General features: G+C 35.0%; 6 protein-coding genes across 6 annotated transcripts; 2 read left to right on the top strand and 4 right to left on the bottom strand.

Annotated features, from left to right (window-relative positions):
• Window positions 1-104: 104 nt before the first annotated feature.
• LOC105228806 (uncharacterized) lies at window positions 105-1,955 on the bottom strand. Its single transcript, XM_011208779.4, has 2 exons — window positions 1,061-1,955; window positions 105-978 (listed from the first exon to the last, which is right to left on the bottom strand). Exons 1-2 carry the CDS (start codon window positions 1,790-1,792, stop codon window positions 313-315), a joined length of 1,398 nt encoding a protein of 465 aa, XP_011207081.2. The 5' UTR covers window positions 1,793-1,955; the 3' UTR covers window positions 105-312.
• Window positions 1,956-2,689: 734 nt separating this feature from the next.
• Window positions 2,690-6,206, bottom strand: LOC105228805 (N-acylneuraminate-9-phosphatase). Its single transcript, XM_011208778.4, has 3 exons — window positions 5,760-6,206; window positions 3,806-4,291; window positions 2,690-3,733 (listed from the first exon to the last, which is right to left on the bottom strand). Exons 1-3 carry the CDS (start codon window positions 5,949-5,951, stop codon window positions 3,215-3,217), a joined length of 1,197 nt encoding a protein of 398 aa, XP_011207080.2. The 5' UTR covers window positions 5,952-6,206; the 3' UTR covers window positions 2,690-3,214.
• Window positions 6,207-6,546: 340 nt separating this feature from the next.
• LOC105228804 (pseudouridylate synthase RPUSD2) lies at window positions 6,547-8,806 on the bottom strand. The gene has a single exon (XM_011208777.4). The coding sequence runs from the start codon at window positions 8,715-8,717 to the stop codon at window positions 7,050-7,052; it is 1,668 nt and encodes a 555-aa protein (XP_011207079.2). The 5' UTR covers window positions 8,718-8,806; the 3' UTR covers window positions 6,547-7,049.
• Window positions 8,807-9,054: 248 nt separating this feature from the next.
• On the top strand, window positions 9,055-10,044 carry LOC105228803 (protein lin-52 homolog). Its single transcript, XM_011208776.4, has 4 exons — window positions 9,055-9,187; window positions 9,246-9,332; window positions 9,656-9,760; window positions 9,821-10,044. Exons 1-4 carry the CDS (start codon window positions 9,151-9,153, stop codon window positions 9,967-9,969), a joined length of 378 nt encoding a protein of 125 aa, XP_011207078.1. The 5' UTR covers window positions 9,055-9,150; the 3' UTR covers window positions 9,970-10,044.
• A 787-nt stretch (window positions 10,045-10,831) lies between these two features.
• Window positions 10,832-12,597, top strand: LOC105228802 (uncharacterized). The gene has a single exon (XM_011208775.4). It carries the CDS (start codon window positions 11,278-11,280, stop codon window positions 11,824-11,826), a length of 549 nt encoding a protein of 182 aa, XP_011207077.1. The 5' UTR covers window positions 10,832-11,277; the 3' UTR covers window positions 11,827-12,597.
• A 99-nt stretch (window positions 12,598-12,696) lies between these two features.
• On the bottom strand, window positions 12,697-16,558 carry LOC105228801 (regulator of telomere elongation helicase 1 homolog). The gene is made up of 8 exons (XM_011208774.4): window positions 15,389-16,558; window positions 14,797-15,329; window positions 14,318-14,732; window positions 14,014-14,262; window positions 13,804-13,949; window positions 13,591-13,720; window positions 13,193-13,495; window positions 12,697-13,134 (listed from the first exon to the last, which is right to left on the bottom strand). Exons 1-8 carry the CDS (start codon window positions 16,421-16,423, stop codon window positions 12,922-12,924), a joined length of 3,024 nt encoding a protein of 1,007 aa, XP_011207076.2. The 5' UTR covers window positions 16,424-16,558; the 3' UTR covers window positions 12,697-12,921.
• Between the last annotated feature and the right edge of the window lie 50 nt (window positions 16,559-16,608).

Raw genomic sequence — 16,608 nt, 5'->3', positions numbered from 1 at the left:
AATATTATATACATATGAGGCATTATTTTTAGTTATTAACACTTGTTTGCGAAGTCATATGCATTATTTACTATTCTCTAAATTAACAAAATAAAACAAAAATCGATATTTTTAGATAATATATATTTATTCTTTTTAATAAATGGTATATAATTTTTTTCTTTTAGTAACGATAAATTTGGATTAATTCGTTATCCAAATTTCAGCCTTATCTCAGTGTATAAAACATTTCAAATAAATGTACATGTGTGAAAAGTTATAATATACTCAAAAAAAAATAATAATAGAAATATTAAACTTTTTAAAAAGAATTTAGCCTTTTTTTGAATTCTTTGCTTTTTTGTTCCTCCTCATCACGTTGCAGGGGTATGAGTAATTTCCTATTTCTACGCTGGTAGGTACAATTGTGTCCGATTTCACCTCGACTGTTTTTGTTATTGGCTCTTTAGGTACACAAGCAATTTTCTTTGGTGCCAGGAAAGTTTTACTTTTATCGGAAGTAATTTGTGTTTCATCCTTATGGATTTTGTTTTTTTCACTTGCTTCACTCTTTTCTAAAATTCTTTCATTTATTATGGCTGCATGTGGTTTAAGCTTCCAGCGCATTTCTGCTTCTAGATGCAGATGAGCTGGATCACCACTGAACATTTCGAGGCTTAACTCCATATTGTTGAGATCACAATCGTTACCAACTGAACACATTTCTATGCCACCATAATAAAGTTCACCGGCTTTGACATATACAGGTTTGTCGAAGAAGAATACCGTCTGCATCCAATGTGTACGCCATACCGAAGGATCTGTGCTTAAACCCATTGGTGTATGGGACTTTGAAAAGTAAACATGAAAATAAGTCACAATGCCGTCCATGTTTCCAGCACGTTGCATTTCTAACATATATTTACAACGGAATTTCAAGTCTTTCTTTGTGGCGGTGTACATGTTGAGATACTTTACGCCGAATTGAGTGCTCATCAGCTGTTCGAAAAATAATATTGAATTATTTAAAAATATTGAGTTGAGTTGTCACATAAGTTATCATAAATAAATAGTTACACACCTGCTTTGGCTCCACCAGTTGAAAACAAGGTTCGGATAATGCAAAATTACGCACACATTTCATATTTACACCATAGACATCGTTCCACCATTCTACACGTTCATTCTTATGCTTGGTGTTCTCTATTGCAGCCATAAATAATTTGGCCACATCGGGTAATATAATGCCATTTTCTTTATTTAGCCATTTGTCCCGAGCATAAATTACCATATCACATGCCGCTTGGAATAACATTGAATATCCCAACCAATTACAAATTATGATATCAACTTCGTCAACTGGTAATACAATATTCTCCAATGATCCTTTGATCACATGAATAATGTCGGCATAACCATTATCGCTTACAATTTGTTCCGTGTAGTCTACTACATTTGACGAATCCACAGCATATACATGTGCTGCACCAGCCTTGGCAGCAAACAACGAGAGAATACCCACTCCACAGCCTATGTCCAAAACCTTGCGTCCACGAAACAAGTGTTTGTTATGCATTATCGCCGCTTGAAAGAAATTTATACAGCAAAAATCTTTCAAATGCTCAGCAATTACTTCTACGTGTGCGTTTGTATCTCTTTGAAAATCACGGGAAGTCATGGTGTACACCGATTTTGCTGGCTGTTGGTTGATTTTTGGTGAACGGCATATCTGTTGTTTTTTCGTAGTCTTCGTCTGAGGTTTTTGGGGCGAGAACAGTGGAAGTGGCGTGCGAGCTGTGCCTCGTCTAGTCATTGTAGACAAATTTAATTTTTTTTTAAATAAGCAAACGTGTATACACAAATATGATAGCTTTGTTTTAACGGAACAACACAAATTTTGGCGCAGAAAAGAAACAGTTTATTTAAAATTTGTTCTAGCATGAAAAACTCAAATGTCAAAAAAAAGAAGCTGCCACTTAAAATTTAATGCAATCAGCTGTTAAAGTGCTGAGCTCGATTATCGATTATGTGTAAGAAGTAAACAAAAATCTTTTCTTCACAGATAATTTTTTCAAAAGCGAAACTTACTTTCAATTTTTAGTGGTTATGGTAGTATTCTAAAACAAATAGGCAGATCAGAATAGCTTTATTGGAATGACTATAACGAATTAAAATATCTGAAAAGTAAAGAGATTCGTAATATCAATATTTTTATGTGTCGGACAGTAGCAATCGAATATATCGAAATAATATCGATATTTATGAATCAACAGGTCATTATATGCAATACTTTTCCTTACTGGGTATACTGCAGTAGACCGGATATCAGGATTCCATTATGTAAAATTGTTTTACTTCAAAGTGTGTAGAGGATGATGATTTTTGTAATGGTATCACTTAAAAAAAACATTGTCATTAGTTGACATCAGAGACACAGTTATTTCAAAATTTTTTAATAAAAAAAACCTGTATAAAGGATATTAATAAACTTGATTTTTTACTAATTCCCCCCACAACTAATATTAATTTTGAAAAGTTGTTGCTTGAGCTATCGAGACAATCTTATGTGTATGATATATATTTGCACATGATTGAATTATGGCCGTAAATAAAAGTTCTTTCCCTATTGTATAGTGTCTTTCCATCCTATACTCATTTCAAAATCATACTTATTTTCCATATATAACATTTAAAATAAAATTCACTATAATTTTCTGGTTCTCAAATACATGTTCATATTTATTTATTAAGAATATTTTTACGTCTACGAAAAATATGAAAGCAAATAAACAATGCAAAAACTTAAAAATATTGATTAAAATCTTTTAGCTGATAAATTGTATGTTTTATTTTAAAATATACATACTATTTCATATATGAATTCGAATTTATATAGTTACGCTTAGTATATATGTATGAATGTATATGCACACATGCAAAATGTATATATACATTTACTACCCATAAAGCAGCGTGTAAAGCACAACCATTCGAAGCTAGTGTGCGGGGAATAGGGTAGACTTTTACGGTAACTATCTACATACATACATACAAATGTGTCTAAATTATAATCACGTATGTATCACGCGAAGTTCCGAAGCCCCTTAGTTTGTTGCGATTTATTGCAATTATATAATTGTACGTTCGTTTATATTTAGGATCGTAGAATGAGCATGTGTGTTTGAGGTTTACATGTGAACAATATGCACAGCCATTATTAATAATAATTAATTATTTAGCTAAACAAACTGTCCGAGCTATTTTCAGCTTCACTATTCAAATAATCCATAGTTGGTAGTGACCCACCACGCCGTTGTCTGTACTGCTCTTGATTCAAACGTTCGTTAAACCATTCGTCTTGCGATTCTTGTTCATTCTGTACTTGTCCAAATTGATTTGGTTGTTGTTGATGTGTTTGATGACGTTGAAGATCACTGTAACAGGTACTTATGGTTCGACTATGACTAATTTGACTACCTCTACGACGATACTGAGGTAGAACAGCTGAAGCACCGTTAACACCATGTGCTAAGGAGAACGTTGTTCCAGTATTACATTGTGCATTTGTGCCGATTGTATTACTATTTGAATTCGCACGCACATTTCTAGTGTTATTTAGTGATGGAAAATATTTATACAAATCTAACAATTGCTTGAGAGTAAAGTCTGGCTTATGTTGTACATCGTTTAAGTCAATCTCGCCTGCATTCAATGGTATCCAAAATGTAGCACCAAGTCCCGCTAGATTACCACCCTAAAAATTGTGTAGGTGCATGATGTTATAAATGAGTGTATTTGTAAGGCTTTTCCATCAGTTCATACTCACTTTAATGTCGGACTCGAGTTTATCTCCAAACATTGCACATTGCGATGGAGCTACTCCTAAATAGTTGCATGCAGCATAGAATATTTGCGGATTTGGTTTCTCCCACGGAAGATCTGATGACACTAGCATGCAATCAAAATATTGACTGACATGCAACTTGTTTATCTTTTCCCACTGTGCATTGGATGGTCCGTTGGTAATAAGGGCCAGTAGAAAATTTGACTCACGAGCGCGACATAGCATTTGTATGTAATCGGCGGATAGCGCCAAATAACGATAACGTAATTTCAACCATTTTGGGTAGATTTGCTCAGCCAAATGTTTGTAGCGTGGTGGTAGTGCTTCACGCCATAAATATGTACGCCAGGAATCTAATGACGTTTGCGAGTTATCTGGGCAGCGACGAAATGCTTTCAGGAAAGATTGTGTAGCGGTGTTGGCCTCCTCTTTCGATAAACCAAATTGATTTTCAAGCACTTCACTTAACTACGTATTAAAAAAAATAAACAAAATTATCTTTCAAATTCTATATTGAACAAATATCAGTTATTAAGTCTGCATTAATTTTTTGGATTATGAAATAAAACTGAAAAACATTTCTAACTTGGCAACTCTATTAATTATCCTTGAACTCCCCGGAATACGGAAAGCATTGTCCGCAACGTAAACTACTTGTCCAGTTCATTGTTTTATTAATGTGTAACTATAAATACAAATCCGCAAATATATAAAGGGTGATTTTTTAAGAGCTTGATAACTTTTTTTAAAAAAAAAACGCATAAAATTTGCAAAATCTCATCGGTTCTTTATTTGAAACGTTAGATTGGTTCATGACATTTACTTTTTGAAGATAATTTCATTTAAATGTTGACCGCGGCTGCGTCTTAGGTGGTCCATTCGGAAAGTCCAATTTTGGGCAACTTTTTCGAGCATTTCGGCCGGAATAGCCCGAATTTCTTCGGAAATGTTGTCTTCCAAAGCTGGAATAGTTGCTGGCTTATTTCTGTAGACTTTAGACTTGACGTAGCCCCACAAAAAATAGTCTAAAGGCGTTAAATCGCATGATCTTGGTGGCCAACTTACGGGTCCATTTCTTGAGATGAATTGTTGTCCGAAGTTTTCCCTCAAAATGGCCATAGAATCGCGAGCTGTGTGGCATGTAGCGCCATCTTGTTGAAACCACATGTCAACCAAGTTCAGTTCTTCCATTTTTGGCAACAAAAAGTTTGTTAGCATCGAACGATAGCGATCGCCATTCACCGTAACGTTGCGTCCAACAGCATCTTTGAAAAAATACGGTCCAATGATTCCACCAGCGTACAAACCACACCAAACAGTGCATTTTTCGGGATGCATGGGCAGTTCTTGAACGGCTTCTGGTTGCTCTTCACCCCAAATGCGGCAATTTTGCTTATTTACGTAGCCATTCAACCAGAAATGAGCCTCATCGCTGAACAAAATTTGTCGGACGTAAAGCGCGAAACACATTTCGAACCGAACACTGATTTTGGTAATAAAATTCAATGATTTGCAAGCGTTGCTCGTTAGTAAGTCTATTCATGATGAAATGTCAAAGCATACTGAGCATCTTTCTCTTTGACACCATGTCTGAAATCCCACGTGATCTGTCAAATACTAATGCATGAAAATCCTAACCTCAAAAAAATCACCCGTTACATACATACATATGTATGTATTTACGTTCTCCGTACGGTGATTTTTGCAATTAATCAGCACTTCGGTTACGTTATTTCCGTAATCTCATCTTCCTATCCCCTACCGTATACCCGGAATTTGTATGTATCATCTATGCAAAAATATCACGCGTGCTAGTCACCCTACCTCTCAACTCCCATCTCCTGTTATCAATAAAACAGTGGAAAATTTCCAACGATTTCGCGTGTATCATTGTATGCCCAACCCTACTCCGTTCACTTTTTTCTTTCACACAAACCTTTTTGACTGCTTTCAAATCACCCGAACGCGTGGGAATCAAAGTGTTGTCCAAGTCGAAGAAAAGTGCTGTAATCTTTCTTAACTTTTCACCCAACACAGCGTTATTTATAGAAGAGCTGTTGGTCGCGGTTATACAAAAATTATCAGCATTTTTTATGCTTTTGTCGTTGGCAATTTCACCTTCGGCCATCAGAGTATAAACTTAGTGGACAAGCGAATTTTCTCGCTGATGTAATAAACAAAATGATATATTATGCACTGTATTAATATAAATACAAATAGAAGGAACACAAGCTTATTGTGATAAGAATTTAGTTGAATATACGTGTTTAGCACCAAATTTAGCTTAAGTATAATTAATTAAACAATTAAAACTAGGAGACCGAACAACTGCACACAAATTGCAGTTGAGCAGGTAAAATGGAACTGGTAGAAAAAGCGCACGGGTGATGATAAAAAGGCAAAGAGAGATATTTTAAAGAGAAAATATTTGTTATGAAGAAAGAAATATACAAAAAATGAGAACTAAGAGATGCCAGATAACATAAATCAATGTCCACGATTTATTTTAAAATGAAACTTTTCATTTTTAAATCGCAATGGTTATTTAGTTTAATTATTGGTTTATAAATTAGTTATAGTTATGAGATATAAATTTAATTTATTTTGCTTTAAGATTCTTATATACTTTATCTTCTAAGAATACCTTAGCCCTATGTGAACAGCGATATTTCTCCCAATAATTTAACCGCAAAAGTTTTGAAAATAACTAAACGCACGAAAAATATATTTCAATTAATATTTATTGTATTATTTTCAACTTATTTAAACAAAAATAAGTTAGTGGAAAAATATTAGAACAACTGTGATGTAAATAAAATTATTCAATAATTTATTTAAAACATATTGTCCTCTCTCTATAAAACCTTAATTTTTAAATGATTGTTTCGCAGACAAAAATTATATATTTCGTTTTTCGTTATTTGAATTTAACACATTTCATTGTTATAACAAATATTTAAGAATGTTTATATATTACAATTATATGTAACAATGAAATAACTGTCGTTCATACAGAATTTAGAGCACTTCATTATTTCACAATAAAATTAAATGCTTAGTTAATTGATTGAAATTGTTTTTAAAGTAACTTTTCATAGACTTACACGTCAATAATAAAAACTACTTGACCAGTATAAACTGTATAAAAGTGTACCTAATATTCATCCAATGTTTATACAAGAATGACTTTTGTCGAGGAAGTTTGGAAACCCGCAATAACTTTTATTTATTCAACAGCTGTTTCACTCCAAGCTTTATCTGCCCAGTTTGGTAATTCCGTCTCATACGCCCAACCAGGACCTCTATATTTCCATGCATGTAAATACATAATTAAATCGTTCGGTTTAGGATCTTTGAAACGCACTTTACACTCATAACAATGTTCATCCACAGTTGTTTTTTCTTTATTATATGCAGTATCAGGTGGATCATGGCCGGTTTGTGTACCAACTGACACTGTATTAGTCTGTTCTTTCTCCTCTTCTACAAGAAGGGGTTTATCAATTTTATTAAGATCATCATTAACTATAGTAGAAGTTTCTGAGACGGCCTCAACATCTTTGTCACCATTTTCAATATGATCATGTTTTGGCAATATTAGTCCTTCACTTCCAAAATCTTCATCAACACCTAACCAATTTTCTGCATTGTGTACATGAATCAAATCTTTTACTAGTTCTTCATCAGTACGTCCGCCAATATCGCCGCCACGACCTTTGAGTGGTCCGAATACTTCATGATTATACAAAGGATCATTTATAATAGGATATCCTAAATATTGTAAGTGAACACGAATTTGATGCATTCTTCCGGTCAAAGGCTTACATAATATAACACTTGTGGTGCCATTGTAACTGATTTTTTCAAAAGTTGTGGAGCAGTCTTTGCCTTTTGGCGATACTTTGCAAACACCAATCTTATAACTGACAACTTCAATAGGTTCCTTGCATTCAATGATACCATCAGGGAAATTTCCTTCTACACGGCACACATACTCCTTTTCAACGTCTCTATTTCTTATTTGCTGCTCGAGTAGTCGAGCCTTCTTAGGCGTGCGACCGAAGAGTAGTAAGCCGGATGTCAATCGATCTAAACGATGAATTGTGCGTAAATTCTTTAAATTATATTCCTTAGCTAAAATAAATACAACAGTATTATGTCGGTATCTACCACACGGATGAACAGGTATTGAAGCGGGTTTGTTTATAACAACAATATCCTCATCCATATGCACTATGGTAATAGCTTGATCTGTAACAGGCACTTCATGCCGATGAACCGTATTCGACAGTAAGTCGTTGTGTTTTAATTTATAGTCCACTGGCACACATTCGTAATTAACTTTCAAAGATCCAGTCAGTATGCTGCGTTTATATTCCTCAGGTGGATGAGCGCGAAATTCACGTGAAAATACATCTAAGATTTTATCATCTACCCACCGTCCTTTGGTGAACGTTGTAAAAGTAAAGTAATATGGATAAACTTTACGTAAGCCATTCTCAAAATAATAAGATGTCTCATCATAACGGTCATCGGAGAATCCAGGGCGCTTTGCTTTGAGAGCCTTAGTTTCTAATCTGGCTTTCTTTAAGGCTTCAACTTGTTCCGTATTATCCGCTTTTCTCTTTTCAGGGAGTACGACTTTCAGATCTTGATTTGCGATAGCTGTTACATAGTTGCGAACATTGGGATCTACATTATAAAACCACGTGCATGTTAAAGGCTCTGTGCTAGGCACAGTTTGATAGATTGCGTTTTTTAAGAGCACAATGTTTTCTTCATCTACCGTCGCGTCACCATGTTGCGTCTGAGCATGTCGTGGCATTTTAAGTATAAAATGATGTTGGAAATTTGGTAACATACGGTAAAAGGTACCAAATTTCGTTATATTCATTAAAAATTAAATTAAAACCACAGCCACTAATTTGCAAAACAATAAAGCAAGAGAATAAAACGAACTAGCCCGAAATAGATTTGTAAACAACCTGGGATCAGACAATTTTGGCGGCATTAAATTAAAGCAACGGCGATGTAATACAAAATATTAAATTTTTGTATAATTAATATTGTATAATGATACTTAACGCATTATTATGAGTATTGCATTTATCATTGAATTTATATTAACTTTTAGATATGGTTTTCTTTTAATAAATTAAACATTAATAGGTCAATTTTATCAATAAAGTATTTGTTATGACTTCAAATATTAAAAATATAGGTGAAATGCAACTCTGAACGTATTCAAATACTTTTGACATTTGATATGTTTTGACATTTTATTTAGTATACTTTCGCATTATTTAATTCGTATATTTTGTTTTAGCATGTCGAACTCAAATCGAAGTCGTACACTTTTAAAAGGTTTATTCAATTAACAATAATAATTAATATTATCTAATACTTTAACAAATGTTTACAGGGTCTTTGATAAAAGAGGACTCACCCGAGGATGGATTGTATTCGCTGGAAAAATTACGCACGTCCCCCGAATTGTGGCCTGAAAAAAGTGAGTGATGTTAAATAGAAATTTAAATAACGAAAAATATGATATATATATACTTTGGTTTTTGGTACATATTTGGTATTATAGCCCCACTTTTACACTTTTTATTAATTCAATATAATTAAGAGCTTTTCAAAAACACCATCCATTTAATTTTTAGGGTATGTTGTTTTTTCGCAGATTTTTTATTTCTTCTATTTGTTGTTCACAACGCATTTTTTTTGTTGTTAATTGAACGATTCACGCAAAATGAAATGATACAAATAAATATATGTTTAAGTAGTTATGTCAAAAGTTTTGAAGTTTGAATTTTGTTGACTTTGCAGTTCCTGGTATAAGTAATTTTATAGCAATGAGTGACACTCCTATACGCACTCCGGTACCGCAGTGGTCCAAGGACCTCTCACAGGAGGACATAAATGCCATGATACGTAAGTGCACCCTTTACTGAATTATTAAATAAATACTAAAGTAATTGTAATAATTTACAGAGCTTAGCAATATGCCCTTCAGTAATCTAATAATGGAAATAAAGAAAATGTACGATGAAGCCTATCAATTGGGTGTATCGGAGGCCAAGGAAATGACACGAGGCAAATACTTGGGTATTTTTAACAATGCCAAAAAGAAATCCATATGATTTCAAACTTCATTTAATTTTAGTTTGGCGTAAATATTTGTAATAATTTTAAAAATAATAAATTTACATAAAATAGTTTTAACTGTGCAAACACTGATAGACTTAAATGAGTACAAATGCATTTATAAAAAAAAATAAACAATGAAAATGAGAGACTTGTAAAACTTAAATAAAACGTGAATGCTTTGAAAATCAATTCAACGTTATTTGTGCTTATGCTTTTTGCAAATAATAGAAAAGAAAGGAAAATTTACGAAAATTCCGTTGCAGCGCTTGCGCACAAACAAACAGATCTCTTACGGACACTTGCAGCCTTACGTATGTATAGGGTAGTTAATTAACGAATAACTTTAGATTATGCATGTAATATCTAACTAATGTTAACAAAATGAAACGAAAGTAATATGGGCTCCCATGAACGTAGCCAGGGTAAGCTTGAGGCAGTTCCATGAGAAGATTTCCAAAACGTCTGATGTAATTATGGAAAGATAATTATAAAATATAAATAAAATTGTTAGCTTTGTATATGAGAATACAGAAGTGATGTAGTGGTGATTGCTGGATTCGATTTCAATTACGGCACAATTTCAAAAATTTGGTTCTAATTTCTAGCGTTCTAGAGTAGCAATAGTTATCTTCGAATGCATTTCTGACATTCGTTTGTAAAAAAATGTTTTATAGTACAAGTTCTAATGGAGGACTCTTGGTAAATCTATATTTTTTTTTTTAATTTATCACCTTTCCGAAAAAAGCCTTTAGTAACTTAACTCTGTGTTTACATTAATAATTTGCACCCTATATCTTCATTGACGTCTTCATGGATCTACTCAAATGTATTTGGCTATCGATTGCATTCCGCATTTGCTCGCATCCAGTTTTGTTTACAGCAGTTAAAACACGCAAACGAAACGCGCAGCAGCCGACACCAACATTTGGAGTATTTTCTAAAAAACAACAATTAATTTGCAAGAGCTTAAAGTTAAATTTTAATTGTTTAACACATTTACTTATGTGCGTCGTTCAAGTAAAATAATGAAAACGGAAAATTAATTTAATAAGAAACTGCACGTTTTCTTCAGTTAGATTCTTATACTATATAAGTATATAGCAGCCAACTGGTGCATCGCACTCACACACATCAACTCGGTCACAATCAACCGACGCGACCTTGCCCCACTTTGTGTCAGTGTTGGTTAAACGCCCTATCAACCCCCTAGCAGCACGAGCCAACGAACTAAATACAAAATTAAAGCCATATACAAACTTACATAAATACATACATACAAATCTACGCTGCAATCCATTGCCATGGTTGAGGAAGGCGGCTGTCTTAGACAAACAGGCGCTTCGTTGTCGACCAGTATGGTGGCCAGTGCGAACCCAGGCGGCAATGTCAAGGGCGGTAAATACGTGTGGTCAGATCGTGAGTTGCTGATGCACTTACAAAATTACACACCCCTCATATTGCTCATTGACTTTGTGGAGAAGACGCGCACAAAACGCTTTTATGAGGCTGGTGAACGCTACGAAATACTTATGCTCATATTCATTATGCGTAAGGGAGCACCATTTTGTGAAAATAAGCGTTTTCCCGAAGAATATTGGGTCAATCTATCAGTGGGTCCCATTGCTGAAGCATTTGATCGTTTATCGGCCGCTATCGACATACCGGATCCGCAGTTGCCAATTCATATGACCGTTACGGACTTAACCAGTTGGAAGCAACAATTTGACGCAGCTATTTTAGATATACGACGCTTTGCGTACTACACAGAACCGCTGATGTTAGCCGATGTGGGCGTTTATAATCGTACAACATTTGAGGAACGTTTTGGCTTACATTGGCGTATTGATTAGGCTGAATTTTAATTTCATTAATTTATAAGCATCAAGTGGTTTGCTAGTAGTGCTGAATTCCTTTTTCTTGTTATTTCCTCTTAGTGCTTGCGTACGCGACTTTTTGCGCTAAAATTGCGCGCTTTTATTTCCGTATCCGTTGTGGACGAAAAGGCAAATGAGAAACGAAAAAATCGTATGTGAAAACAAAGAAATTAAAACTGTGCCTTTACATTCGCAAGTTAATGAATTCACTGCGAAAGTGAAATTCTACAACTTTTTAAATAAACGGAAATATTTAAATAAAATGTATATATATTTATGTACATAAGTGCATATTCTTTAGTGAAATAATCGCTATACATATATGTACAAAAATGAGGGATTGAACAAAGGAATTTAAAAGAACAAGCGGGTGATATCATCTAGCAATTGTGGAAAATTAAATGCTACTTAAACAAGATTACGCTTTATGAATGAATACATATACATATGTACACATATACAAAATTTATGAACTCATCAATGTAACTTCCGTTCGAACAATCAACGTAATTTAGCTCCAAACAGCTGAGCGAAAAGAATTGTGAAATTTAGCTGTAATTTAAATATTAAATAAGCATCTTAATTATGTATATATATATACATATGTATATTATATAAATTAAAAATATATATGTAATAATAAATTATATTTGAAGTAAAGTCATGTAATGGCTATGGATAAAGAAGTGTGGGCTCTTTTTGTCTGTTATACTAAATAAAAAGTGTTATTTCCTGCAAAAGCATTGGAAGACTTTTGATTTGAAGTAATCACTTGCATAGCCACTGGAAAATCTATACAATCTCTGACTACACTGCATAAATTGAAATTGAAAAGAACTCCATAAATTCATATTTTTCATGCTTTTATTTCTAAAATATCTGCATATGGCATTGTATTTTTTATTATTGTAAAACCAAAAAGTTTAAACATTTATATACTAAATATGTTATAGTAGCTTACGAAGTACACATACATATATTGTTAATGGGCTTACAAACATCAACTATATAGCGTCGAGTAAAATTAGACCAAATGACCAAAGTTTAATCTACATACATATGTATGTGAGGTTATGACAAAATATGCGCAGTTCCCGCGTCAAATAACTCTTTGTGATTCACTTTTATAAATCGACGCATACCACGTAGCATGTAATGCAATTCCGGTTTGGACAACACTCGTACTAAAACTTCTAGAAATTCTTCGATTTTATCCTGACGGCTATATGCCATTAGCGCCGCCGTAAAGGCGCTAAAATCATCAGGAGACAAAGAACTGCGCAACTAAAAAAAATTATATTCGTGAAATATTGAATGAGATTTTAATAGAAATTACACCTACTACGCGCAAAAATTCCACTCGTTCCTGTGGTGCCTGTTTTTCCACTTCCACTGGTGGTTCAAGCGATAATCTAGCTTTTGATTTAAAGCCAAATTCACCCAGAGATGTAGAAGCGCAGCTGGTTGGAGAGTCAGAAATGGAGGTATCCTTCACTAGCTTATAGCGTTTTCTCTTAATATTAGCAAGGGATGCACTACCACTGCTGCTTGGACTGGATGTCGGTGAAATTCGCTCACGTTTATATAAACTAACTTGATTATGTCGTGGCGAATTGCTGCAGCTGGCACTATTGAAGTCTATAGACTGTGACAAAATTTTATGAGCATTAATATTTTTTATGATATTAGAGAACTGATATACATATGTATGTATATGTGTATGTTTCTACATTGCAATACCTTCACGTTATTGTCTAGTCGACTCATAAAGTCCATAGCGTTCGGTACTTTACTATCTTGGGACCGTCCTGCGGCCATTTTGTAGTCATCAGGTGTCCAACTTTCGATTGAATTGGTTTTCTCAACTTTCCTGTTAGATCATTGTAATCATAGGTATTAATTTTGAAATATAACATACTAATCCATATTTATGTATATAAATGACTTGCTTACATCGCCATTGTTTGCGCCGTTGCAAATTTATTTTTCCCTTCAAGCACCTTCTTTGGATCAGAGAAGAAACGACTTTGTACAATACCGGCTTCCTCACACGTTTCGCTAACTAGAGATTCGATACTACGCTCTTTGGGTTTAGGAAGCTGTTTTTTAATGGAATGGTTGTTAAAAAAATAGTCAATATAAATGCTTGCACTTGTGACATACAGATTTATCAGCATTTCGAAAGAATTCACGTAATTCTCTCACAATCGAACCGAAGGGTAGACTTTTCGGCGCTGGACCTAAGTGTCCACGAACCCATTTGGACAGCTGTGATGCCTGATTAGGTTGTGCAAAACGCATATCACACAATAAAATTGCGCCATAATCATTTCGATGACGAATGACACGTCCGATAGCCTGATTAACGGCACGAGTCGCCTCTAAACTGTACCATGCTTGACCAGTTAGCAGCTGAAAAATCGTGTGTGGTTAGCAGCAGCATAGAAAAAAAAATATATCGGCACACCTCATTTTCTTTTGTACGATTATCTTCCAAGTACCGTTTCTTTAAAATCACTTTCGGGTCTTTCAGTGGCGGAAATGGTAGGCCAGTAATAATCACCGCGCGACCATTACGATCGGCGAAATCGAGACCCTCGGATACTTTACCGCGACATACCGCCATAAAAACAGCACCCTTTGCATCACGTATACTTTTGTAGAATTCCTCCATTGTTGTTGTAAAGCTATCTTTACTGCGTGGTTCCACAAAAATCGGCTTATGTCGAGATACTTCTGCCCAAAGTCCACTGGCCTGCCAAGCGTCTACACATTGATTCAGCAATGGATAAGAGGGAAAGAACACGAGTAGACCATCTGGTACGATACGTGAAATATTCAGCACTGTTTGGCCCAGAGAACTGAGGTACTTCGGATTGTCGCTGCATTAATTACAGTTAATAAAGAAATGAACGCAGAAGCACAAACAATACACAGAATTCTTACCGATTGGCAAAATTTGATATGAGCTGCTCTCTATCGGGCCCAGTACCGATAATTTTCACGAAAACTTGCGATTTATCAACAATGTGCGGATTTTCAAGACTTTGTGCAATTGGTACCGCCAATTCGGCAATTAATGGTTTCAAAGGTGCTAAGGTACCACTCGTTAAAATTATACTTCGCACCTGTGTATTTAAAAGTTGTTCCATGCCAAATCCGGGATTAAAACACCAATAATTAATAATTTTTGGCAATTTCGTGGAAACTGTGCTGTTACTGGACGCTTTTGACAACCAGCCATCCTTGCCAGCATTTTTGGCGTTCTGTTTCAATTCTTCGATTTGCACATGCACTTTGAAGCTTCTGAGCACCTTTGCTATAATATCTTCCTTTTTAACGAAAACGACACTTAGCAGGTTAGAAAGTACGTCGAAGCTACCACCTTTTCGAAATGCGCTATCTTGAGACTGAACAGTCATAAATTGAACGAGTCGTTCTAACAAACTTATTGTTGCAGGTGCTGTAGCTGGAGTGAACTGTAAAAAAATGCATTTCTGTAATACGGGTGGAGAAGTTTGGTAAACGAAACACTTACTTTTGCTCCAGCTAACAGATCAAACATAAAAGCAGGTGGAAATGTGGTTCCCTCCGTTTTGTTTTCGACTACAATATCATCAATGCCTTTCTCCAGGTCCAACAGCATCTCTTTAAGTAGCGCTAAATCTTCCAATTTAAAGTCTTTCGGTTCGTCATTGCTCATAAAATCTAACGCATTCTCGCTCATCATTGCCTTCATTACATGCGTCACATCGTCAATAGCCAAGGCTATGTCCGATGAACGTATTTGCACAGATGCAGATTCCTCACAAATTTTCTCTATGTTATGTGCCTCATCTAATATAACAATTGTATTGTTCAGGTCAACTTTATTTGCTTTACGTGCTTTTGGATCCAAAAGATAGTTGTATGGCATAAATGTTATATCCGCGTCACTAGTCAACTCTTTAGATGCAAAGTAGGGACACACTTTAAGTTTCTGTCCTACTTTGACCAAATCTTCAATATCCATTATCGACTGTTCTTTTAATTCGGGACTGTCTTTCTTGGATTCAACACGATTGTAGAATGAACAAGTGCGCGTTTGTATGCGCAATTTACAAAGTTGTACTTTGTTGGAGTTGCCTTGTTCTCGCATAACTTCTGGATGAATACATAATTGATCGCGCGATCCTAAAACTACAGCGCGCATAAAAGAATATGATGTACGTTTCAACTCCTGCATGGCTTGCGTTAATTGGGAATGTGTACGCGAGGCATATATAATTTTTGGTATGCCCCAGCTGGCATTTCTCGACTGTATTGCATTGAATTCATTGGCTGCTTGTTGCGCTGCTGCTCCACCTCTTGCATTCCTTTGTACTAACGATTGCATATCCGCTTTTCGCGACAACAACCAGGCTAGAGAAGAACATAGTAGACTCAATGTTTTTCCAGTGCCAGTTGGAGACTCCAGCACACCATTCGTGCCATCGCGTAGGCAGCTGATTACTTTTTCCATATATGCCGTTTGCACATCGTAAGGTTCAAACGGAAAATGCACCGGTATGCCGGCGATTATATATTCCGGCATTTTAAATGCACTTCAATACGTTTTATAGTTGTTATAACTTATTTTCCAATTATATTGTGCGTACTACGCTATTTCACTTTACCATACCATACGAACTTATTTCCTTTTTTTGTAAATAGCGCCAAAACCATAGAAGACAGCTGATTTTGACAGTTCGTTATGGTTTATTGGTTTTTAAAATAATT

The sequence above is a fragment of the Bactrocera dorsalis genome, chromosome 4 (genome assembly GCF_023373825.1).
Source record: "Bactrocera dorsalis isolate Fly_Bdor chromosome 4, ASM2337382v1, whole genome shotgun sequence".
Taxonomy (NCBI): domain Eukaryota; kingdom Metazoa; phylum Arthropoda; class Insecta; order Diptera; family Tephritidae; genus Bactrocera; species Bactrocera dorsalis.
This window is presented reverse-complemented; position numbering and strand designations above follow the sequence as displayed.